Source organism: Sus scrofa, chromosome 12 (genome assembly GCF_000003025.6).
Source record: "Sus scrofa isolate TJ Tabasco breed Duroc chromosome 12, Sscrofa11.1, whole genome shotgun sequence".
Taxonomy (NCBI): domain Eukaryota; kingdom Metazoa; phylum Chordata; class Mammalia; order Artiodactyla; family Suidae; genus Sus; species Sus scrofa.
The window spans coordinates 13261282-13286543 of NC_010454.4; the positions used below are offsets into that span (position 1 = coordinate 13261282).

At 51.9% G+C, this 25262-nt stretch overlaps 1 protein-coding gene across 1 annotated transcript in view; it reads left to right on the forward strand.

Annotated features, from left to right (window-relative positions):
• The window catches only part of PRKCA (protein kinase C alpha), a 386361-nt gene extending 378995 nt beyond the window's left edge, over positions 1–7366 (forward strand). Inside the window, 1 exon segment of the mRNA XM_021066740.1 lies at positions 786–7366. Within this exon segment, the coding sequence (XP_020922399.1) occupies positions 786–950 (165 nt within the window). The 3' untranslated portion in view covers positions 951–7366.

The following is a 25262-nucleotide window of genomic DNA, read 5'->3' on the forward strand; positions in this document are numbered from 1 at the left end:
CCTTCCTCTTAGTCAAAGTCGGGCTCCCAAGCAGTGCTGCTTAAGCTGCTGTGTTTCTCAGAACACCCCCCCACACACACACACACACACCACAGAGCAGCTAGGCCTGCAGCCCCATCTGCTTGAAGTGCCCTGGTGGACCCAGGAGGAGAGGAATATCCAAGACAGACAGCAGACTCTGCCTCCTAGGGCACCCGTTCAGACCTCAACTCCTTGGCCACCTGTCTGTGGGTTGACCAGATGTACCCCCACTGGCTGAATTCCAGCTGAGCCCAGGAACCATGGCCCAGCCTCGCGACCACACCTACCCCCATACTGATTGAAGATCCATTTAGGGGCTGAGGTTTTTAGAACTTCCCCATTGGAAGACAGGAATGACATAGCTTTTATTTTATTGCAAATGCGGCTGCACAGAACCAGACGTGGGACAGTGTTCCCAGACTCTCGGTTCAAGGGTACCGGCCCGCGTTCGCACCCACATCCCAGCCTTCCAACCCGGAGGTGTGACGCGCGGCCTCGTGCCTGTGGCATCCTTGCCGCTTGCTTCCCGGCAATCTGCCTTCCCGCCTAGGGTCTCGGTCCCAGGCGTGTGTGATGATTTGTACGGAGTGACTCTGTCATTGCTGGCTATGCCTGGCTTTCGAATCCGGTCGGCCTGCAGATCCTCCATCCAGAATTCTTCCTGCCTAACCAGCCCCAGCTCCCCGGGCCACGCCCCTGCCCACCGAGGGCTGCCGCCTGGGTCCCGGAGCCCCTGCTGACCTCTCGCTCTGTTCTCTCCGCAGTGCGGCAAAGGAGCCGAAAACTTCGACAAATTCTTCACGCGGGGGCAGCCTGTCCTCACGCCGCCCGACCAGCTGGTCATCGCTAACATAGACCAGTCTGATTTCGAAGGGTTCTCGTATGTCAACCCCCAGTTCGTGCACCCCATCTTACAGAGCGCAGTATGAAACTCACCTGTGAGAACAAATGCCTCCCCAGCGCCCAGCCGCCCCCGCCCCCCGGTCCCCCAGCAGTGGGAAATGACCCTCAACCCTAAAATTTGAAGGCCACACCCCTGTTCCTTATTCCAGGTAGAGGCCTGAAAATTGTAGGGGTCTTAGTCCACACGTGATCAGCTGTTCAGGGTCTCTCACAACCAAGAACATTATCCTCGTGGAAGGTGATGTCATGTAGAGTGAGTGTCTGGTTGATTTAACCCATCTGGCTGTAGGTTAACCCTTCCTAGAAAGCAAATGGACTCTGGCCCCTTTTTGGGAGGGAGGGGGGATACAATTTGATATGTTTTCCATCATTGATTTTTCACCACCCGGCCTCCCCAACGCAAGATGTCAAAATGAACCCGCCCCCGGTCCAGGAGTCTGGAAGCCTCTCCACCCAGGGCGTGTTTGGAATGAAAGAACAAGGAGCCCAGAGAGTGAGCAAGGCGGGGGTGGGGGCGGGGGACGCTTCCGAACACCCGCTGCTTGTGTTCCCTTCCTCGTCGGAAACGGTCCCTAGAATCCGAGAGGCCGGGGTGACTCTAGGCCCAGTGGCAAGTCATTTGCAAGCTCACTGTTCCCAGACGTTGATAGTCGTAACCCAGTCCGGGTCCAGCGGTTACCGGTTTGAAAAACAGAGGAAGAAGACCTCCATGGAGTGTTGGGGGCATCGGTCATGCTGTACCCTAACTCGGTTGCTAACTGTCTCGATACTTGCATTTGTTTTTAAGAGGCCAAATCTTCTAAGGACTTTGCTGAAGGAGCAGGTGACGTCATTTCAGATCAAGGACGAACCAGTGTGTGTGTGTGACGTTCATTTTAATCTCTGGGAGATTGCTCTGGATCCAGGGTGCCATCAGCCGTCATGCCACTACTCACGAGTGTGGTCAGCCAACCCCCCTCACCTCCATATTTTGCTGCCTACTTCCCCAGAAGCCGACGCGTACGCTCCCCCGGCCCCACCCCCTTTTGTACTTATTTATTGACTAGGCTGCGGTGTCGTTTATGCGAGTACGATGTACAGTAAGTTAATCCAAGTGTTGACTCTAGCCTCAGACCCTAGGATCGCTTCCCCTCCTGTCTCCAGCCCCCCCACATCCTCTTAAGGAGGAAGAGCAATCCAGTTTGGGTCCCCCATTTCCAGTTCCTGTTAAGGGACACACCTGGAGCTGTAGAATCAGGAAAGCTGGATGCCTCTCGGCTCAAAGATGTTTTATTGCTAGAAGGATTTTAATATGTTTTGCAAATGCATCATGCAATGAATTTTGCATGTTTATAATAAATCTTAATAACTGAATCTATATTATTGATATAATCGTATCAAGCATAAAGAGTATTATAATAATTTTATAAGACACACCTGTGCTATATTTGTGAAGGCTCTCGTTTCTGATCTGCTTCGATGATTACGTTTTAGCTTCCTTCTTTGCGGCCCTGCTTCCTCTCTCCCCTCCCCCACTCTGTGCCTACCCTGCATTGGCGCTGTTATCAGACATATTAATTTTTATTTTTTATTACAGTAGATCTAATTTTGAAAATGAATGGCTTCTTTACATGATTAATTAGGCTTATACATATATTATATATTTGATTCTACCTGCAAACAAAAGTTTTGTTGGGAGGGAATTTTTTTTTTTCTTTTGGCTGTGCCTGTGGTATGCAGAAGTTCCCAGCCAGGGATCGAACCCAGGCTACTGCAGTGACAACACAAGTCCTCAACCGCTAGGCCACCAGGGAACTCCTGGGGGGATTATTTTTGAGGTGAGACTCCCTCTTCATTTCTGAGTGCCATCGTCTCTTCTGGTCCCTACATCATCTTCCTCCTGGCGACAGCAGGAGGGCTTTGGCTCCAGTGTGCCTCGTATGTTTGTGCGGGTGTGGTGTCGTCATGGCCCCCAGGAGGGACTTGCTTCGTTTCATTCTTCCTCCCGGCCTTGTCACTGTTCGTGACTTGGGGTGGGAGGGGTGGGAAGGTGCTCTGCCCGATTCGAGAAGCGTGCTGTGCACCTCGGTGTGTGCGGCACAAGCTGCCCCCTGCTTCAGCACGTGCAGACCTCAGGAGGCAAACCGCCCAGCAGCCCCTGGGCACAGCTGGCCCCTGGCACTCTCAGCGGGCGCTCTTCAGAGGCTGCAGATTTTCTTCCAGTTGTTGCTAGACCAGCCTTTGCTGTTATTTAAGGGCCCTTCTGTGATGACAGCCATCCCAAACACAAGGTCCTGGGAGGAGCCAGTCCAGAGCAGGAAGGACAGTGGTGGTGGACGTGGCTGTCTCTCCTTACCGGGGGCTGCTGTGTTGCCGCTTGTTCCCCCAAAAGCGTCTCCCAGCGAAGCCTCTTCTCATTTTTACCCTCTGGCTCTTCGCCTGAATCTCAGCTACCGCACAGCCACCGAGGGGTCTTAGAGATGAGATGGAAACCCTTGACTGGAGGAAGAGGTGGGGTCAGACCAGAAAAGAGCAACTCCTCATGCCCTCTTTTACGGCTCCAGGACTCAAAAGGGGCCCCGGCATATCCAAAGCTGCAGCCCTGCTGGTCGGCACCCTCTAGGGACCCTTCCTCCCCAGGTCCCCCGCATTCGGTCTGAGAGGAAAGGGACCCAAGTTTAGAAAGAGCCGGCCACCCTGCCCCAGAATCCAGTAGCACGAGGCCAGATCCCCAGCCAAGCCCTGGAGGCAAGGAAGGCTCCAGAAAGGCGCTCATGGGGTTGTCAGCCCGCCGTTCGCTCCCAGGCCCCCAGCAGGTCACACTTTGCTCACACAGCCAACGCGTTTCCGAACTATTTATTCATCTTTCTCTAGGAGACCTATTCAGCATCTCGGCTGGGTTGGATCCTTTCCGAATGTGTGGCAAAGTTTTAGAGAAAAATACCCTGTCTGGGGGCAGCCAGGACTCTGCGTCAGGGACAGCAGGCTTGAGGGCAAACTCGGGAGGGAAACAGTTCAACAGAAAACAATCAGGACCAGAAAAGTGTTAGAGTGATGTGGCATGTTTGGTACATTGCTGTCCTGAACTGAGATAAAAGCTGATGCTTTTTTAAAGCAAAGTCTGAGCAGCCCAAGAGGGTCCTGCTGAAAGAACCCACATCGTGTGGGTGGACCATTAGCAGAATTGGTTTATCCAGTTCTGTGGCATTGTCCCCCTACGTGGGCATCGTGTGCAATACCACAGCAGGAAAGGGGCTGCTGCTTTAACCTTTAAAGGGGTTAGAATGAGGAGGACGCCTTGATGGGTCAGGTCGGCGAGGGAAGTGCCAGCCCCTGAGCACTGCCTATGTCGCCAGGGCCCGTGGCGATCCAGCCCCCTGGGATCACTCAGCACTATCTGGGGCGCTGTGACTCTGGAAGGCCATTCAGGTTACCTTGCAAAATTGCCCCTCGGAAGGTGGTTCTGCTCAAAGATGAGACGTCTGCAGGCCGGGGGCTGGCAGCCCTTCTCTTGCCATCTTGTTTAAGCCCACTAGGTGCCCAGTTTGAAGGAAAGTAGCTGGAATGTGCGCCCCGTGCTGCCCTCGGAGGTTAATGGGAGGTTCACCCCAGGCAAGAACGAATATCCAGGTCAGTAGGCACCCCCAGGACCCAGAGCGACCACTCTTTACCACGCTTCTTGTGCGCCCGGGAGCTGGCACACGTCCCTGCAGGATCACTGTCTGTCTTGTCTTCAGAGATGGAGCAGACTTTCTTATTAGGGGTCTTGGTGGGAAATCCAAGCGCTGACAGCTCTTTGGGAACTTGCCCCAAGTTGGTCGGTGGGGAGATTGTGACGACCAGGATTAGTCAAGCCAGCTGACGACTGTGGAGCAGCGCCCCGAGCTGCAGTCCCGAGCAGGACATGGGCACCTGCCGGAAGGAGCGGGCAGTCGCCCCAGAGCCAGCTGCGGTTCTTTCTGAGAAGGGAGAGGCCCCTGGAGGCCGAGGTCGGCAAGGAATTTAGAAAAAAGCGGGGTGTGGGCCCCGAAGGACCCTGGCAGTAGGAGGAAGCCGGGAAGGAGAGGGCGTTTGGGAAGGAAGCCGCTGTTTCCAGTGGCTTTTCCATCTGGAAAGTTGTTCACGCGGGTAAAAGTCACTGTCCAATGGTCCTTGAGGGCAAGTTCATTATTCCTCCTGCGGAAACATCTCCCAGAGGCCCGCAGCCTCCTCCCCAGCTCCCAGAAACCCCTTTCCTCACTCTCCCTGGATGTGGCTCTGAATCCCCTGCGAAGGGCTGAACCATCCAGCAAGTGGGTCCCCTGTGGCTTCTGGCCGAGAATCACAGCTGCTGGGGGGATGGAGACCAGGACGGTGCAAACACAACTGCCACCGCCGTCCCCTCTGATTTTGAATGGGTTTTTTGTTGGTTTTTTGGTTTTTTGGTTTTGCTGGGTTGGTTTTCTCAGTACTGAAGAGGAGGGCAGAGTGAGAGTCTTACGTGTGTAAAAGCCTCAGAAAGGAAACACCATCTGACGGTCCTGTCCTCACTTTGGTCTTATGAAGTCACCTGTTTTCTTGTGTGTGCCCATCACACCATTTCCTGTTTCTTTAAGCCCAGCAAGGGCCAGAGTGCCTGTTCCCCCACTGAGCCCGGTAAACCATCGTGATCATAAAGCCACTGCTGAGGCAAAGGACCCAAAGATTAGGGACAGTCACAGTGAAGGGAAGGTGCACCCTGGTCCCTAGTGACCATGCACCAATCAGCGAGGATGTCAGGTTACGTGTTATGAAATATACCAGACCATGATGGCATCTCCCATCATTTCCTGTTCAGGCAGGTGCAGCAAATCCTGGGAATGCTGTATATGTCTGCTCTTTGAAGATACAGAAAATTGGGAAAGGTGACCCGTATTAGACATGGATGGAGGCAGCCTTCTAGAAAGGGTGTCAACCACAGTTGTGTTAATTCTCTGATGTCAGGGGCTCTTTGGGAGGGTTAAAAGCTGCATGACTAGGATCCCGGTGCCTCTGATCTGTGCGATCAGGTGTCAGTTAATAACCATGTAGGCCCAACTTCATCATCAGACAGCCTTACAATGACCCACACTGAGGCCCACGAGTTCCAAAGACTTTTTTAAAAACTTATGGAGGAAATTAATTTGTTAATTCCAATAGATCATCTGACTATACTGGGCTATTTGTACTTTTTTAATAGAGAAATTTAATAACTTAATTCTTTTAAAATGAGTTTTTAAAATAAAACTACTGACAATTTCATAAAAGTCCAGTCACATGGGGGCTGTAGGAGGACTCAACTGGGGTCAGCTAGAGCACCCCTGACCTGCACTCCCATTGCAGGATTTTCCCATGCGGTGGGGTATAGAGTCCATAACACAATAACCGGAAGTTCAGGCAAACTGAAATGGTAAAACAATGCCCTTTGTGTTTTTAATAGACACTGGGGACAACTGTCTAGAAACTTTGGGACTGCAGGAAAGATGGCTTAATTGTCCCCCTTCTAGATGCAGCACTCGAATAGCATTCCCCAAATCCCTGGGGCCCCTTTCCTTGCTCTGCGAGGCTCTATAACCACCTTTCGACGTGGTGGCGAAGGCGCCTCCCCAGCTCTGTCTCCTGTCCCATGTGTCCCCAGGTCTGTCATAGTCAGTGAAAGTTCAGTGGTGCCCCATGAGGATTTTGCCCACTGGGAAACTCAGAAATACTCCATTATCCCCAAGAAGCAGTGGGAGCAGTGCACCCACCGGCATCTGTTTCATACTCATCTCTCGTGTGAGTAGACAGAAGCCTACTTTTCAGAAAATAGGTGTTGTCTACTTCACAAGAACCACTTTTTTCTAAAATAAGACAAAAGGTGGCTTTGCATTTTCTGATTAAACAACTGCATCCTTGTCTCCTCTGCTTCACTTCAGGAGTGTTTATTCCTGTGATTGTAGATTTATTTTGTTGATATTCTGCCTGGGAAAATGTGATGCTTTTCTTGAGGGGATTAGTGGACAATTCAAAATCATACATGAAGGTTGTTTTTCTTTTGAGTCTAAAAATTCACCTCATATCTCTTCTATGAGAGTCTTTAGAATATCTTTGATAGATGGTCGGAAACATTTGAAATCATTGCTTTCACTACATGATGTTTTTGAGGGGGGAGGGGTGAAGGACAGACCAGGTTTAAATTGATAATCAGAAAACATCATCTCTCACACCCCAAATTTGTATGGAGGGTGAAGACAAAGAGATGGAGCTTGAGATTTTTCCTCCTGTGTGAGCACCTACTGACAAAATGTAGAGGCCATTCAACCGTCAAGAAACATTTGTTTTATAGCAGGTAACATGATGTATAAATTACTGCATCGCTTTAATTCGTATAACTGCTGATCTTTGTTTGCATGATATGCTTTGTTAGATACATTAATTGTAGTTTGGAAGCAAGCGTGTATGAATAAAGATAATGATCATTCCTTAGTGTGCTTGGTCTCATTTGCATGCCTCTGTGGCGTCGCCGTCATTTTTCATCAAGTGATCATCTGGCAAGTGTTAGGTTAGCATTTGATTCCAGGCACACTCTGCAGACACTTCCATCTTTTCACCTGTGTCACGCGTGCCTCTCCATTCCGCCTCGCTGTTTCCATTTCTTAAAATACTTTCTGCTTTGAATTGAAACCCAAACAGTTCCTGGGATAAAGTCATTTATTCATTCCTGGAGCACCTGCCCAGGGGCCAGGAGTTGTGCCACACAGGGCACGTGGTGGAGAGCAAGGTTGGTGTGACCCCTACTTGCATGAACCCCACATCCCTGCACCCCCAAACTGCAGAGGACACACAGCAACTGGTGAAGACACCATCCAAAGATGAAAACTCCACTTCCACTGGGAAGAGGATTCCCGAAGGAGTTCCATTCAAATCTTGGGAATTTTTCTGCAGGAGCAGACATTTTTCCTCACATCCCGTTGGCTGCACTGGGCCCTCCACTTCAGGATGCCACCATTTTATTTTTGTTTTTAGGGCGGCACACGTGGCATATGGAGGTTCCCAGGCTAGGGGTCTAATCGGAGCTGTAGCCGCCGGCCTACGCCAGGGCCACAGCAGTGCAGGATCCGAGCCGCGTCTGCGACCCACACCACAGCTCACAGCAATGCTGGATCCTTAACCCACTGAGTGAGACCAGGGATCGAACCTGCAATCTCATGGTTCCTAGTCGGATTTCTTTCCACTGTACCACGACAGGAACTCCCGATGCCACCACTTTTCAAGCCAGCAGTCCTTGTCCTATACTTATTTATGGGTGAAAAATGAGGGCAATTTTCAAACGTGAAACAGAACATTCTGAGATACCTGGTGTCTTAAAACTCAACACTCCTGAGGGGATTGGCCTCAAAAAGAAGAAGAAAAACAATAAAGCCAACGAACAAAAATACTACTTCTAAAGCCCAGGGTCAACCTTGGCATAGTTCATTCTTCTTGCTGCCCCACTCACTCTGGGGAGCTGCTCTCGGCTCGTGCTCATCCCCGGCCGCCTCCCTGCCCCCCCGCCCCCAATATGCTCCCAACATGCTCTGCTTCCAGGCTTGCCTGTCCCGTGGTCCTTTCCTCAAGGCCTCGCTCCACCCCACTAAGTAGATGAGCCAAGTGCTTTTGTCCGCAGGGCTGATGTTCTCCCCCAGCTGCTGTGGTCACTGAATCTCCCCACAGTCAAGGGTCTCTCCTCTGCCAACACAGGGGCCAGTGGGAGAGTTATTTTGAGGAAGAGCCAAGAACATGTTTAGGGTCCTCAGAGCTGTGTCGTCGCTGGCTCCCGGGCTGGCCCTGAACTTCACACAGGGCTGGTGGCTTTCACAGCTCTACATGGCTTGCGGCTATGCCTCGCATTGCCAAGCAGAGTGGCCGTGTGAAGGAGGGCTTCAAATGGCTTTCCAGAATGCCCATTCCACTGGGATGCTACTTTATTTTCCATGCAGCTCGTTCTATTTCCATTGACTGCAACGCAGAATGGGTGGTCCTGCACAGAGCAGCACCCCCAGGGAGCAACAGGTGACAGGGAGGGCCCAGCTGAGCCACTGTGATTTCCCCCTGCAGGGCAACCCCAGAGGCCCAGCAGGATCAAATGGGGCTGGTCCTCCTGGCCCCGCAGAGGCCGAGGGGGGTGACGGAACACCAGAAGATGGCCGGGAAGCCCCATCAGGACTTCAGAGACCCCATATCTTGAGATCTAAGCTCCCCAGCTCCCCTGGAAGCCTGGCCCTCCCTCCCCCCACACACTGGCACCTCGGACCCAGGTCAGCCTCTGGCAGGGCTGGCAGCTCATCGCCAAGTCAACTCAGAAGGTCGTTCAGCCTGACGTGGTCCCTGTGGTTCCGACACACACCCTCCTCCTTGTGCCGGGGTCCTTGCCGTGTGCCTGACACCCACGACCACCTCCTCCGGGTCTGTCCACACCTGTGTGCGTCTCCCCACCCCACACCCTTTCGCCCCTTTGCTCCCAGCTCCAGAGGAGCAGCCTCGGTGGCAGTTAAGAGCATCCGTCCTGCCTGGCATCGCACGTGGCCATTGTCTGGTTGGAGTTCCTGGTGTCTCCCCGGGACTCAGTTCCCTCATCTGTAAAGGGAGATGATGATGATGGAGCCTCTTCATCAGGCCGAGGGAGGATGGGAAAGAGCAATGCGGTTGGAGGGTTAGCACGGAGCTCTCGTGACTAGGACAGGAAACAGCCTGCGGTCCCCCTCAGACCAAGGTGGGGGCGCAGTGCGCAACAAGGAATGGCCTGTGGTTTTTCCACTCCCTTGGTTCTTTCTGAGAAAGGAGCCCACAGGTCAGCTGATTAGGGGATTCCTCATCACTCTTTTTTTTTTTTTTTTTTTTTTTGTCTTTTTGCCATTTCTTGGGCAGCTCCCACAGCATATGGAGGTTCCCAGGCTAGGGGTCGAATCAGAGCTGTAGCCGCTGGCCAACATCAGAGCCACAGCCACGCGGGATCCGAGCCGCATCTGCAGCCTACACCAGAGCTCACAGCAACGCCGGATCCTTAACCCACTGAGCAAGGCTAGGGATTGAACCCGCAACCTCATGGTTCCTAGTTGGATTTGTTAACCACTGTGCCACAACGGGAACTCCTTCCTCATCATTACTGATCATTACTAAGCCAATGTCAGCGTCTAGAACAGGGCTGAATGGAGGTGTGCGGGCACCCTGGCAGCTTAAGATGGATGTTCTGTAAATAGGAGTTCTGTAAATAGGAGCCACTAAGCAGCGTGGAGGAGCACTGAGAAGCCCAGGTTGAGGCCCCCATGGGCACAACTGCCCCCAGTCCAGCCAGGCTGGGACATGACTCCAAGGCACCTGGAGTCTGAGCACTGGGGGGCCGCCCGGAGCCAGCTGGGGGACCACCACGCTGCCCCTCGGCTGTGGCTCAGTGAAGGGCTGTTGGAGAATGAGAGTGAAAGTCTCATACCTGGAGGAATTCGAGCCTATGTCACTCCGGCTGCAGAGGCTCCCCATCTGTCTGTGCCCGCCCTGAGGTGGTGGCAGTGCCCCTGGCTGTGGGTGGAAAGGGGTCTCTGTCTGGTTATTAAGGCACCCCCCGCGGGGCAGGCTGTAGCCAGGATACAGCTGAGGGAGACTCCCAGCCTGAGCGAATGAATGAGCTGCTGAATGGTCCTCCTCCCCCACCTGCCTCTCCCCGCCCACTACATGCTTACACCCACCCTCTCGGGTCCAAGTGTGTCCGTGACGCACCCTGACTCCTGCCTGGTCCACAGGAGGTCCTGTGCTCAGCCTCTCCAGCCTGCCCTCTCCCTGCAGCCAGAGTGAAGTCTGATCCTCCACCTCGTTTCTTAAAGCCCTCCAAGGATGCTCCATTGCCCCAAGGAAAGCTGGACATCCTGAAAAGGCCATGAAGCCCTGTGCAAACTCTCCCCACCTCTGGCAACATCTAGCCCTGTCTGGTCCCATGTTCTCCTGGCTCACTGGCCTTCCTTCAGTTGCTCCTATGGGCTGTGATGTTTCCAACCCCAGGGCCTTTACACCTGCCGTGTCCACCGCCTGAAGCATCCTTCTCCAAGCCTTCTGAATGCCTTACCCTTCACATCCTGGCTGAACTGTTAACATTCAGGGCAGCCTTCTGCTCGTGCCCCTCCCTTGCTTCTGCTTGTGCCCACACCCTCCTTTGCTGCACTTGGCACAGTTGCCCTTTCGGGTTTGTTTGTGGAATACTTGGTTGCCTCTCTTAGCAGTCAGCTCCTTGAAATCAGGAACCGTATTGGGTTCACTTGCAATTGTCTTTCCAGGCTGGTGGAGCACCTAAGCCGAACAGGAAATGTAAGAACAGTCCTGCTTCCAGTACCAGCCTGTGTCCGCCCCTACCCACTTATATCTGGCCTGTCAGCAAGTCCTGTTGGGTCTACCCTAAAGCCATGGTTCTCGGAGTTCCTGCTTTGTCTCAGCAGAAGTGAACCCAACTAGCATCCATGAGGATGTGGGTTTGATCCCTGGCCTTGTTCAGTGGGTTAAGGATCCGTTGTTGCCGCAGCTGCAGTATAGGTCAAAGATGCATCTGGGATCTGGCGTTGCTGTGGCTGTGGCTGTGGCTGGCAGCTGCAGCTCCAGTTCAACCCCTAGCCTGGGAACCTCCATACACCATGGGTGCAGCCCTAAGACGAAAAGGGAAAAAAAGAAAAAGTAAAGGCGGGATTCTCAACCTGGGTGATTTTTTCCCCCCCCGCCACCGCCCCGCCAGGGGACATTTGGCATCAACTGGAGAGAGATGCTACTGGCATCTAGCAGGTGAAACCAAAGCCCAGGGCTGCTGCCAAACCTCCTGCGACACACAGGGCAGCCCCCACATCAGGGGATCGGCCCCCAGTGGCAGTGGTGCTGCTGTTGAGAACCTTGCTCTGAAACAGGTTGAGTCCTTCCACTCCCATCCAGGTCCAGCGTTTTCGCTGCCCATCTCCTTAAGGCATCCCTGACCCCCCTGGCCCTCTGCACAACAGCCAGCGTGACCTTGTCTGGGCAGATCCCTTCCCAGCTTAAAGCCCTCCAAGGCTTCCCATAGCCTTTAGAATAAACCAGAACTCTCCCACTACCTGCCAGCCTCACACGATCTGGCTCTTGGCATAAGGACCCCAGGGGTAGGAAGTGAGCTCAGAAAGTGCTGACTTGATTATTCACTCGTGTGTGTGTGTGTGTGTGTGTGTGTGTGTGTGTGTCTGTACCCTTTCCCATCAGAATATAAGCTCTAGAGGAAAACCAAGCTTGTCCATCCCCTTCCCTGCTGGATCCCAGCACTGAAAACAGTGCTTGGCACATAGTAGGGGCTCTAAGGAATGTTTGTTGAATGAATAAATGAGTGAATGGATTCCAAGATGGCTCTGAGCCTAGCAAGTTGTTACCCAAACCGTAACTGTGTCATGGCCCATGCCCTCGAGGGGTTCACAGACTAATTAAGGAGACAAGATGTACACACAAGAATTAATTAAAGATCAGCTCTCCAAAGCACTTCGGTGAGCTGATGCCGAGGAAACCCAAGCTGTCAGTCTTTGCCGTTAGCCCAGCATCTAGAGGCAACGGCTGCTGCAGTTACCCTTGAGTGGTTGTTTAAAGCCCTGAGCATTTTCTCCGGCTTGTTGTGTGCTCTGAGGGTGAAATTGTGGTTCAGCCAAAATGCTAACACACGCGAGCGCAGGCGAAGGCCGTCTGCCTTCACAGGATGTCCCTGTCCAGAGAGCACATCACAGGGGAGGGTGCGAGCCGTGCTTCTGGCTCTAAGAAAGCAGAACTGGATGTCTCCCCGAGATGCTTTTTTTAAAAACATGATTCAATAACTATATTGCACAGAGGCCTATTCTAGGCAGGAGGAAGGAAAGTACAAGATGCTTCTAAAGAACTGCAAGAGCTAGTGGTGGGCTCAAGGACTCAACAGACACCAGAGAAATGGCAAAAAATGAAAACATAATGCAAATGATAAACACACACACGCACACTGAGTGAGTACCAGAAGCATAGCAGCACCGGGTTACTTGACGTGCCTTTTTTAAAGCCCCCCAGTGACTGCTTGAGGTGGGTCCTGTTTACTGCTCCATCTTACAGGTCAAGGTGAGTGAAGCCCAGAGAGGTTGAGTAGCAATTCCCAGGTGAGAAGCACCAGGCAGACGGAGCCTGTTGGAAGATCACAGATGTGAGCCACGCCAGGGGGCCTTCCTGGAGGAGAGGGCAGGGAGCTGCGGTGTGGGGGAGAGAAGGTTGGAAAAAGGGGGGTCGAAAACACGCAGACATCAGTAAACAGGAGGGAAGGGAAGGACCAAGGCTCATCTGGCAGCCGCTACGTCATTTCCGCATAATCTTCGTCTCGTTTACTCCGCGCGGCATGTCCCCAAAACAGTAGGCGTTGTCCACATGTCTAACAGACAGGGAAACCGAGGCCCGGGTTAATCAGCCGGCTTTCCATTGCATGAATTTTAAGGATCGCGGCGAGGTCTCTCTGAATTTCTGCCTGTGAACACTCAGCGGACCAAAGAGGCGGCCTGGCTGGGGGCGGGGGGGGCCGCAGGAATTTCCTGGGGGCCCTCTCCCCTTCCTTATGGCCTCCTCCAAAGCCCACCCATCACCAAGGGAAGTTTCCTTCTCTCGGCTGACTCTGATGCCCAGGAGACTAGAGCCCCTTGTGTAACTCTTCAGTAACTGCTTCTAGAAGTCTCTCTCCCAGCTTCACCTGAGGTGGTTTTTTTTTTTTTTTGAGTTCTCTGGGTGTGGGTGGAGAGAAAAATAGCGCCAAGGTTCTCAGGGCCCGGCAGGTACCTTTGCAGCCGCGCCTTCCCCACCCCCACCCTCCCAGCCCCTGGCTGGCTCTGGCCTGGAGAGGCCCCAGTGGAAGGCGCCAGCTGGCAGGCAGAGCTGGCCCTGGGGCTCACCCTCCCCCAACAGGACAGCCCCCACACACCCATTTGGAACTAGATGAGGGCAGCTGCTTTTTGGGGGGCGGGGTGGGGGAAGGTTTAAGGCTGGCCAGGCGCTGCAGGCATCACTAGCAGCTGGGGGACTTGTCAATGCAAGAGCTGATTTCTTCTGCGGGGGGCAGCCCAGCAAAGAAAGGCTGGACTCGGTGAGGCAGAACGCTATAGGGGTGTTTCTACTGTTTTGAAAATCTACAAACACACACATGATTCCTTTTTTTTTTTCTTTTTTTTGGCCACCCCGAGGCATATGGAATTCCCGGGCCAGGAATCAGATCCAAGCTGCTGACTCGACCTAAGCAGCAGCTGCAGCAATGCTGATCCTTAACCTGCTGTGCCGGGCCGGGGATCAAACCCGTGTCCCAGCGCTCCCAAGACACCAACCACTAAACCCTTTGCAGCACAGTAGGAAGTCCTAACGCCTGATTCTAGTAGCTAATGCAGATAAAAGAAAGAAAATCCCCCATCCCCAGAGAGCCACTCTCCCACTTAAGATACTCGATTACTTGCTCACTTCACTGAACTATTCATGCCTGTGTTTCCTCTTCGTGATGGGACCGAGACGTTCTCTTACGAGACTTATCTGGATGTGAAGCTAGGCAGCTGAAACGGGGGTCACAAACATCAACAGGCACAGTCTTTAAACATTTTATTGTAACTCACAGCCTGCGGCGAATGCCTGACATTCCGAGAGCCCGAGGTCCTCTCTCTCAGGGCTCTGCCTCCTTTTTTGCATAAACTATACCCATAATGCTCGACTGAAAATTGCCAATTTGAGGTTCTTTGAAGAGAAGCAAAGTAGTCACAAAACAACCTGAACGCAAAGTCCTTCTTGACGTTTGCAATATTCTTTAGTCTTTTGTATTTGACTTTTGCCCACGACCAACTCTATGGCCACTTCTTTTTTTTTTTTTGGCAGTTCCCGTGGCACGCGGTTCCCGAGCCAGGGATCAAACCTGCACCGCGGCGGGACCTGAGCCACAGCAGTGACGATGCTGGATCCTTAACCGCTAGGCCAGCAGGGAATTCCCTATAGTCATTTTTTTAAAGCTCCTCTTTATCATCTTTCTTAAACATTTTCTTTTGTCTTCATTGAAATAACTGTTCTTTGCACTCATATTTCTTCAGTTTATGGAACATTTGCTTAGATTATTTAACTGAAAAAACAATAGAGCCGCAGCAAATGTTGGACTGATTTGAGGTAAGTCGCAAAGAGAGCAAAATTGCATGGAGATATGCGAAAATAAGAATTTGAGGGAAAGAAAGATCTTTACCCCTTTGAGCCACCGGGGAACACCGCTGGGGACATATTTTAAAAATATGTCCACCCCATAGGTAGTAAGCCGTCCAGGTCAGTGACCGCCGTCAGGAAGAGAAGCAAGAAGCCACTTCGGGAGCATTTTTGATGACATGAAATGCTTGTCCCCATAGGCATTTCAATTCAGTCTTAGAGTTGCTTGTTTCTGTCTCTTTTCTAATTTTAATCAAGCGTTTGCTATTAGCATACAATGTGGGCTAGTTGTTGAAACTTTGGCAAATACAGAAACGTCAAGATAAAATAAGAAAACTCACCCATCAAAAATTCGCCAACCACCTAGAGCCTGTCACCCATCCGGCTGTGGTTTGTCGACTTCCTCCGGTGTTCAGGGCCGTACACTGTGGGGAAGGCGATGAGTGTACAGTTCTGCAGCCTGCTTTCTCGTGCAATAAGATCCCAGGCATTCTTCTCAAGTCGTTACAAACTCTTTGTAATGAATATTTTATTTTATTTATTTATTTATGTATTTTTCTGTCTTTTTGCCTTTTCTAGGGCCGCTCCCGCGGCATATGGAGGTTCCCAGGCTAGGAGTCTAGTCGGAGCTGTAGCCGCTGGCCTACACCACAGCCACAGCCACTGTAACACAGGATCCGAGCCATGTCTGCGACCTACACCACAGGTCACGGCAATGCTGGATCCTTAACCCACAGAGCAAGGCCAGGGATCGAGCCCACAACCTCATGCTTCCTAGTCGGATTCGTTAACCACTGCGCCACGACGGGAACTCCTGTAATGAATATTTTAAATGGCTGCTACCGTATTTTTTCTTATTAATTCCCCCGCTATTGGACTTTAGGTTATTTCCAGTTTTTCGATGATTTCAAACAACTCAGTGATGAACATCTTTGTTCCTAAAATCTGGAAGGCATTTTGGATTCTTTCCTCAGTTAGGTCCCTAGAAATAGAATGAATGAATATTTTGGAGGCTCTTGGTACTTTTCTCCTTTCGTTTGGCTTCTTGAATCTCTGCCTTCCCCGGGTAACAGGTTCTTGCCCTTGGATCAGCGAGTAACTTGCATTTCTTTTCAGTCAAAGTCAGTGCTGTTGTTGTCAAGTTCCTTCCCACCTGCCTTCCTCAACGAATATTTATGTAATCACGCGGTTTTTTTTTTTTTTTTTTTGCCTATTAGGGCTGCATCCACGGCACATGGAGGTTCCCAGGCTAGGGGTTGAATCGGAGCTGTAGCCGCAGGCCTACACCACAGCCACAGCAACAGGGATCTAAGCCACGTCTGCGACCTATACCACAGCTCAGGGCAATGCCGGACGGATCCTTAACCCACCGGAACGAGGCCAGGGATTGAACCCGAGTCCTCATGGATCCTAGTCAGGTTCATTACCAATGAGCCAAAGCAGGCACTCCCTGTGTGAGCACTGCATTAAGTGTCAGATCTGGGCTAAGGGCTCTGGATGCAGTGATTACCAGAGCTCATAGTCAAGAGAAATTTTGGGTTTTGCCTGTTTCCACAGGATTTGGAGTAGCTTTCAAGTAAAACAATTTGAGTGAATAATAAAATAAAAATAGAAGGTCAGGACCAAAGACAAAAAAAAAGCATAAATAAATCCACAAGCATTAACACAGTTGCGGCAACCGATTCGAGTACTTGGCTTAGCGTCTCCTAGGGGCCTCCAAAAGTGGAACCCTACTCAGTTACGGGGTTCTCACGCCTGGAAGAGGAAGCATATACCCTCCTCCAAGAATGAAGCCTTTCCTAGCACTGAATTCCAAAGACACTTCTTGGATAATGACTTTATTACATAGAAAAGAGACTGAGCAGAGTAAGAAATGAGGTCCTCCCCAATATTTGGTTTAAAAAAAAACACCCAAAAAAAACCCAGTAAGTGCAGTAGCAAATTCTACACGGCCTTTCTTAGGTGACCTTTATCAAGTTAGGGGCCTAACACTGAAATGCATCTTCATGAAGGTGACTGAGTAAAAAGATAAATAAACCCAAAGCTTCAGGTAAGTAGCCAATGACGTGGTCCAGCGTGGTCCAAGAACTTAGAATTCCTGGGGGAAAAAACAATGAGATACCATCTATCTACTTAGCAAAGATTAAGCCTTCTTTAAAAATTAAAGCCTATTTTGGCAAGAGCTGTGGAAGCCAGCCCTCTCATGCACTGCGGGTGGGAGCATAAATTGGTACCATCCTTCGGGAGGGTGATTTGGCGTGAGGTAACAAGAGTCTTAAAAACACGCTTACGCATAGCAATGCTGCCGTGGGGGATTTTTTTTTTTTTTCCCTAGGAAATAATCCAAAATGCATGCAAAGACTTATGAACTAGAGTTTGTTCTGCTCAGGCATCTCAGTTTGCAATAAACACAGATGGACCCACCCAGGGCCTGGAAACCTCTGGATTTGAGGCTGTTCTGGGAGGTGGATTTTTTTTTTTTCTGTCACTCACGCTAGCATCTCTGCTTTTCTTTCTCTTTTTAAAACCTTTTATTTTGAAATCACTTAAGACTCAAAAGAATCTGTAAAAATAACACAGAGAGTTCCCACGTCCCCATCTCCCAGCTTCCCCCCAGCAACGCTCTTCTTGCATAACCATAGCATGTGATCAAAATCAGGACACTGACCTAGTAAAATACTATTAACTAAACCACAGACCTTATTCACCTCTCGCCAGGTTTTACATGCTTTGTGTGTGTGTGTATGTGCATGTGTGGGTTTCCCCATGAATTTCTATCACATTCATATAACCAGCAGCATAGTCAAGTTCAAAGGCAGTTCTATTCAGAAAGAAGCTCACTTGTGCTACGTTATCGTTAACTCTCCACCCACTCTAGCCCCTGGCAACCGCTGATCTTTCTTTACCACTATAATTTTGTCATTTCTGGGGTGTTATATAAATAAAGCACACAGGCTATAAACTTCTGAATGTGCCTCTGCTTGCTCTCTTTTCTCGAAATTTCCACCGATCACACCCTCTCCTGGCTCCTCCTCTGTAAGTGGCTCCTGGAATTCCCTCTGCCTCCAATGGCCCAGGGCGCTCTTAGCTCAGGCCGCATCATTGGTCACTGGCGAGCCTGGGGATCGGCTATTGGGAAGTCAGGTTCCCACGTCTGGTGCAACCATCTATGGCTGAGGAGGGTAGCCATTTGATAGAGAGCATAGTCCACTCTGTCATCAAAGAGACGAGCAAAGGAAAGTCCACCTCCCTCCACCCCCAGGAGGGGCCGGGGCTGGGCAGGTGCTTTAACTGGTGTAGCTACTTCCCAGTTCATTGGGAAGACCCTAAATGTCTGTGACCTCGCTGATAGCCATTCCGTGCTCCTCTTGGCTAACAGAGCTCCACGTGGGGCTGATGGGGGGTAACCGTGTGCTCCCTAGGTCCTCCAGTGCCCGAGGGGATGGATGCTCATCGAGTCAGCCAGTCTCGGGAATTCCACTCTCCTTGCCTATGGCTGGTTTAGGCGAGCGTCTGAGCCGTCTCAGAACCTTCCAAAGGCCAGTGGAAATTACCTTGGGCTGCGGGGGCGGGCAGGGGGAGAGAACAGCCCCACATCAAAACAGTTCTGAGAGTTTTGTGGGTCTGAGACAGCACCTTCCAGCGTGGTTTCTCCAGAAGCCCGTACCCAGGGACCACTGGCAGCACTCGCTGCTGCAGCAAGAACAATTTATGGCAAAACAAAACAGCACAAAAAAACAATACACTTACTTCGGAGAAAAGATTAAAGGCCGGAGAGGAGATGCTGGGAAATTTTATTAGGCTGAAAAAAACAGACTAATCATTCGGGGAGGTAGGAGGATCTCTTGGTCACAAGGCCCTGAATGATTTTTCCGTGTCTCTGTAAAGGGCCCCGTCCCCTCCCCAGGCTCCTGACGCTCACCTGTCCGAGCAGAACACTGTCCCCTCGTCCAGGGGCTTTTGCCTCCATAGAGGGTGGCTGTGGTTGGTCCCTAACAGTAGGGTGACTAGGTAACTAATTGTCCAAACCAGGTCGCACATAAAACAGAGATCCGTTCATTCTGCCAGGGCCATGGACATACGCCAGGACCACCCACAGCAGCCTGGGCTGGAGAGTCACCCAGCAATCTGCCCCCTCCTGGTGAGAGCGGCCACCTGCCAACCCCACCCCACTCTTTGGAAGGTGCACCTGAATCTGATTTCTTTCTTCTTTCTTTCTTTCTTTCTTTCTTTCTTTCTTTCTTTCTTTCTTTCTTTCTTTCTTTCTTTCTTCTTTCTTTCTTTCCTTTCTTTCTTTTGGCCACACCTTCAGCAGGTGGGCATTCCCAAGCCAGGGATCAAATCTGAGCCACAGTGGTGACAACCCTGCATCCTTAACCACTGGGCCACCAGGGAACTCCTGATAGTTTATGTATTTCAGGATTTCTCAACGTGACATTCCTCCGCCTGATCATAATTCGCAGTGACATTTGGGGATCCATTATTCCTTGTTATGGGGCTGTCCCGTGCATGGAGGATGCTTGGCAGTGCCCCTGGCCCTGCCCAGTAGGTGCCAGTAGCCCCCACACACATATGGAACAACCAAAAATGTCTCCAGACATCAACAAATGTCCCTTGGGGAGCAAAATTGCCTCTCACTGTTTAGGGGGAAGGACTTCAGGGTCCATGGGGTGCTTAGAGGGTAGAGCTTTTCCGGAGAGTTAACAAGTCTTGTAATCTCGGGGCCTAAGGAGAGGAGGCTCGGATGGGAGGGCATGTGGAGGGCACCCCAGGAGGAGGGAGGCACGTTTCTTTTTCAGGAAGCTCTGCTGTGATACCAGAACTTAGAGGGGTCCTTTACCCAAGTCACTTAGTGGCCAAGGGAGGAAATTGAATCTTGGACTCATCTCATCCAGAGAGCATGCTCACACTCTGCTGGGGAGAAATGAGGTGTGGCAGGTGCTGCTCGCTGGAGGGGCCAGAGCCCCAGAGCTGGTCCCCCTACGCCCCCCACAAGCAGCCTTGCCCTTTCACCCCAGAGGGCCATCCAAAATGACGACCGTCTTGAAGAAGAGTTTCCTATTCACCTTGATCACAAATAAGGCTGGGATAAATGTGGCTACCTAGATTCATAGAAGAGGGATTACTGCTGCAAGGTAAGTTCAATGCTTTTGATTCCTACTGCCAGATCGCCCCACAGGAAGTTATCCTTTTCTCAAGCTTTCATCACTGCCTGGGGTGAGGGTGGCAGGGCTGATCCAGCCCAGGAGGAGAGCTGGAGAATCTCTTATGCAGACCTAGGGCTGGAGGACATTGTCATAGGCCTGGAGGGGGCCCATCTGGCCCCCACCCCTGGGCCGGCCTGTTGGTTGGTGACTCTGCTTCCCTCCCAGGTGCTGCCGGCTTAGAAGCCACGCTCATTCCTGTCTTTCAAAGTTTTTTTCCATTAACTTCAAAGCTAGGAAATAGCCATACAAAGGCTATTTTTCTGTCATCTCAGGAGCTGTAATTGGTGGGGGGAGGGCGTGTTTGGAGCCCGGTCGTGTTTCCTTTGTCCTGAAATCCATGAACGCCGTCTTCTGTCCTGGCCTCCCCCCATCCACGATCCAGGCTCTTTGACCTCTTGTTACAGGGACCAGGCACTGCTGTCTTACCCCTTAGTTGCCCAGTTCCCTTGGGCCATCAACAAGCTTGCTGAGCTTACAGCCGCTGTAGTTGGTCTTCGCATGGAGGGAATCTTGGATGTTCTGGGCATAGGTCACCCGGCCTGTTTGACACCTTAGCCCGTGTGAAGCCCATCTGACGTTGGCGTGGATTCGCCGTACAGATGAGGCTGATGTCTCCCTAAAGCCCAAGGGCGTAACTCACCAGGCACAGAGTTTTTCCTGAGATCAGGAGAGAACAGGCAAGAGTCTTGGACGACCGGGCTGCACTCATGACCCCTAGCCTGGGAACCTCCATATGCCGCAGGAAGCAGCCCTGGAAAAGGCAAAAAGACAAAATAAATAAATAAATAAAGTTTTTATGGCGTAGACTTGCCTTAGAAGAGTTCATTAGTTTCAGGTGTACAGCAAAGTGAATCCGTTCTGCATATACACACAGGCATTCCTTTTTCAGATTCTTTCCCCGTATAGGTTACCGCTGAAGATGGAGCAGACGTCCCTGTTCTAAACCGTGGGTCCTTGTTAGTCATCTCCTTTATCCATGGTCGTGTGTGTATGGAAATCCCAGCCTGCTCATTCATCCCTCCCCCCCCCCCCGCATTTCCCCTTTGGAAACCATAAGTTTGATCACTTCTGCAAGGATTTGCCACCACCTGCTTCCCTAGCCTGCAGGGAGCGGTCCGGATGCGAGGGCCGTCTTCCTGGGCCACCTCCGGACCTTTCCTGCCAAGAGCTGTTTCCTCCACATTCCCTGCCCCTGCGACATTCAGCGCCACCCCAGGCCCTCCTTTCCAGGCCGGTTCCTTAGAACACCCTGGAACTTTCTCGGTGGTCAGCATGGAGAAGAAGCTTCATGGTGCCGATGGGCTCCCCTGCCCTTGGAACTGTTTTATAAGCAATCATCTCGTTGTCAAGGGGACAGATTATGAGAGCAGAGGCCGAACAGCTGGGCTTGGGGGACAGGGAGGCCGCTTGGAGAATGGCCAGCTGAACAGCGGGGGGTGGGGGGCTAGAGCGGCTGCTCGGTCCCCCGGCAAGGACACGGAGGGCTGTGTGAACACGCGCGGGTTTCACACTCTGTTGCATCCAGAGGAGGAGCCAGGACGTTCTAATTGAAGACAAGAAAGCAGTTCTGAGCAGGCCCCTTGGGGGGCACCTGACAAGCCACTCGGTGGGCTGTGGAGAGGGGAGGGGCGGTCAACCAGCTCCGACTCAACAGAGAGGGGCCGTGACGAGCAAGGGCGCCGTCTGAGAGAGCCTGGCATCCTAACCCCTGGACCACCAGGGCACTTCGTGGTGAGGTCTGAAGGGGGAGGGACAGGTGAGCGAGACCCACTGTCCCTGCCGACCCCTCCCCACCAGCAAAGTCAGGTCCAGGAGGAGAAGAGGGAAGCTGGCCAGGGCGAGAAAGAGCAGCCTCCCCTGATGCTCGGGCACATCCGAGGCCACAGCCCGACCTTTGGGTCCCCGGCAAGTGGCTGGCCAGGAGGCAGCCTTCAGCGAGCCGGCCCCCTGCTTGGAAGAACGGAGAATCGGCCTCCTGTTTCTTGAAGCCTGAATGTTCCGTGACCCTGTTGCCCCACCTTCCCTGTTGGCCCAGTCTTCTGGAATGTGTGGTTCCCAGAGAGCTCCCTGGTCCCCCTGCTGAGACCCGATCCTGCACACCCAGGCCCTGACCGCCAGCCCAGGGAGTCCGGCTGCTGTACCCACTCACAGCATGGGTGATGCCCACGTGGATGGAGCATGAACGGACTGTCCTCCCCTGAGCACTGTAATTTTGCCATTTCTAGGGCAAATTGCTTCTTTAAGCCTCCATTGCCTCATCTGGAAGCAGAGGGTCCTAGTGTCCCGGCTGTTAGGGTTGTGGTGAGAACCCATGGTGCCCGCACATGGAAGGCAGTGCACAGGTAATGGATAGCAGACGTATTATTACCAGCCAGCCCGACCTAGGAGCCACTCCCCATCGAGCTCAGTTCTCCTTGCTCTGGACTTGCTCACTTCTGCCCACACCATAGCCACCCCCTGACATTTTCACGGGGTCCACTGTCTCCCTCCCTCCTCCCAACACACACACACACACACACACACACACACACACACACACACACCCAATGTGTCTCGAGGTCACACCCATTTCAAACTTGCTCTAGATCTGCTGGGAAACTCTGATGCCCCCATCCCAATACTTTCCAAGGTCGCTTCCTCGGTGACCCCCCATCTCCCATCCGTGTTAGTGACCACGTAGACCTGGAGTTTAGGGCTCCATTTCCTCACTGCGAGTGTAACCCATGTGCTTCTAAATGAATAATCAGGGGCCACTAGAAGGTGCAAGAAAGGGAAGACAAGGAGGAAAGCGGAATCAGGTCAGACCACACTCTGCAGTAACTCAGGGCCCTCACAACAAGCTTTTTTTTTTTTTTTGTCTTTTTAGGGCCGCACCTGTGGCATATGGAGGTTCCCAGGCTAGGGGTCTAATCAGAGCTGTAGCCGCGGGCCTACACCACAGCCACAGCAACACCGGATCCTTAACCCACTGAGCAAGGCCAGGGATCCAACCCACATCCTCACGGATGCTACTCGGGTTTGCTAACTGCTGAACCATGATGGGAACTCTTTTTTTTTTTTTTTTTAACAACAAGCTTTTTTTTTTTTTTTTTTTAGTGCGCATGCTACGTGTCTATCCGAGGTCAGCAAGGACGTTCCACGCCTTGCAATCCCTTGGAGATTTAGAGCGACAGGAGCTCACCTAGACTCGCGTCTCTACAATCCCAGGGAAAATGGAATGGCAACGCACTCGGGGGACCCCTAAAGCTTCCGCCTGGAAGTGACACATGTCACTTCAGCTCATGTTTCGTTGGCCAAAGCAGGTCCCCTGGACAAGCCTGACTTCAATGAGTTCTGAGTATAAAAAGCTACATTCTCGTACCCGAGAGTGCCATCCCAAAGCAACCCATCCTGCTCAGGCAGCCAGCCCTGCTTCCACCTCCCAGGGGCCTGGTGGGACCTCTCCTCCTCCGGGATGTAATGAGGCATTTTCCTCGATAGGAACACAAGGCACATTTTGCCGAGTATGCTCCTGTGTATGTGTTTCTAATAAAGACCTAATGCATGAAGCCACCAGATTTGCTGAGATTGGCCCAGCATTCAGAAAAAGCTGAGATTTTATGGAACTCCTCAACCAAGGGAATGCATGAATTATTGAAAGGCAAGAAAAGAGGCCCAGGGAGGAAGGGCTGCTCCATTATTCATCAGGCCTGGAGTCCCCAGGTCCCCAGGCACAGCTGCTGGGTTTAGCACCTACAGCATTTCCCCATCACGTCTGCAGCGAGCCGCACTGGCAGCCTCCAAGCAGGGCTCCCACCCACGCCAGCCACTGCCTGTCTCATTAGCTCAACCAGCCCCGGCCGACTGTCAGATAAGGATGCTGGTGCTTGGGGCCTCCCCGCCTCCCCCTTCTGGGGCCTTCTGCTCACAGGCCTCCAGACTCATGGTCCAAACTCCTCGTAAGAACCAGAAGTCCTGGAGTTCCCACTGCGGCGCAACAGAAACAAACCTGATTAGTATCCATGAGGGTACTGGTTCAATCCCTGGCCAGGCTCAGTGGATCAGGAATCGGCGTTGCCGTGAGCTATGGTGTAGCTTGCCGATGAGGTTCAGATCCTGTGTTGCTGTGGCTGTGGCATAGGCTGAGAGCTATAGCTCTGATTCGATCCCTTGCCTGGGAATATCCATATGCTCTGGGTGCGGCCCTAAAAAGGAAAACAAAAACAAAAATTAAAAAAAAAACAAACAGAAGGCCTTTCACTCTGGTCCCCAACCCATCTCCTCAACTGTATCTCTCTCCAGGCTCTGCCCCCACCGCCCTGCCTTTCCCTGAATGGTAATTCTCATACCTTGGCCCGTCTGCCTGAAACAGCCTTTCCATCCCTTTGGCTACCTGGTGAGCTTCTCTTCATCCTTAAGACCAGATCAGAGGCAGGGAAACTAACTTCTGTTGTGAGCCCTTGTGTTAGATGTGAGCGCAAACATTATCCCAATGAAGTGTTGCAATCACCCAGCAAGCTGGGCGTCATCACCAGCGCCAGCTACAAATTTGTGTACAAACTGAAAATGTGGTCCCTTGTTCAAAAATGAGGACAAGTCTTAGGATGGCCAAAGCAGATCCTTAAGCGAAGCACAGAGCCTTTCTGAGAGCAGCTTCTGGGTGAGTGCCCAAGTTCCATATCCAAGAAATCAGCCCTGGCTATAGAAGAGTGATGTGAAACCAGAGAGGTCAAGTAACTTGTCCAAGTTACACAGCTAGTCAGGGGAAGAATCAGGTTGAAGACCTTATTCCAACGAATCTGAATTCCTTTTCTATTAACCACTCACGTTGTGAAGCCTCTCCACTTGCCTCAGGCAGATGACGAGGGAAGAGGCTGTGAACACCCCCAACGGGTCTCTTACTTTGCCGTGGGCATTGCAAGATGACCTGGAGAACAGCAACATTCCATCACAGGGGACCAGTCTGGGGAGCAAGTGGCAGTCTAGCCTCCCTCAGTC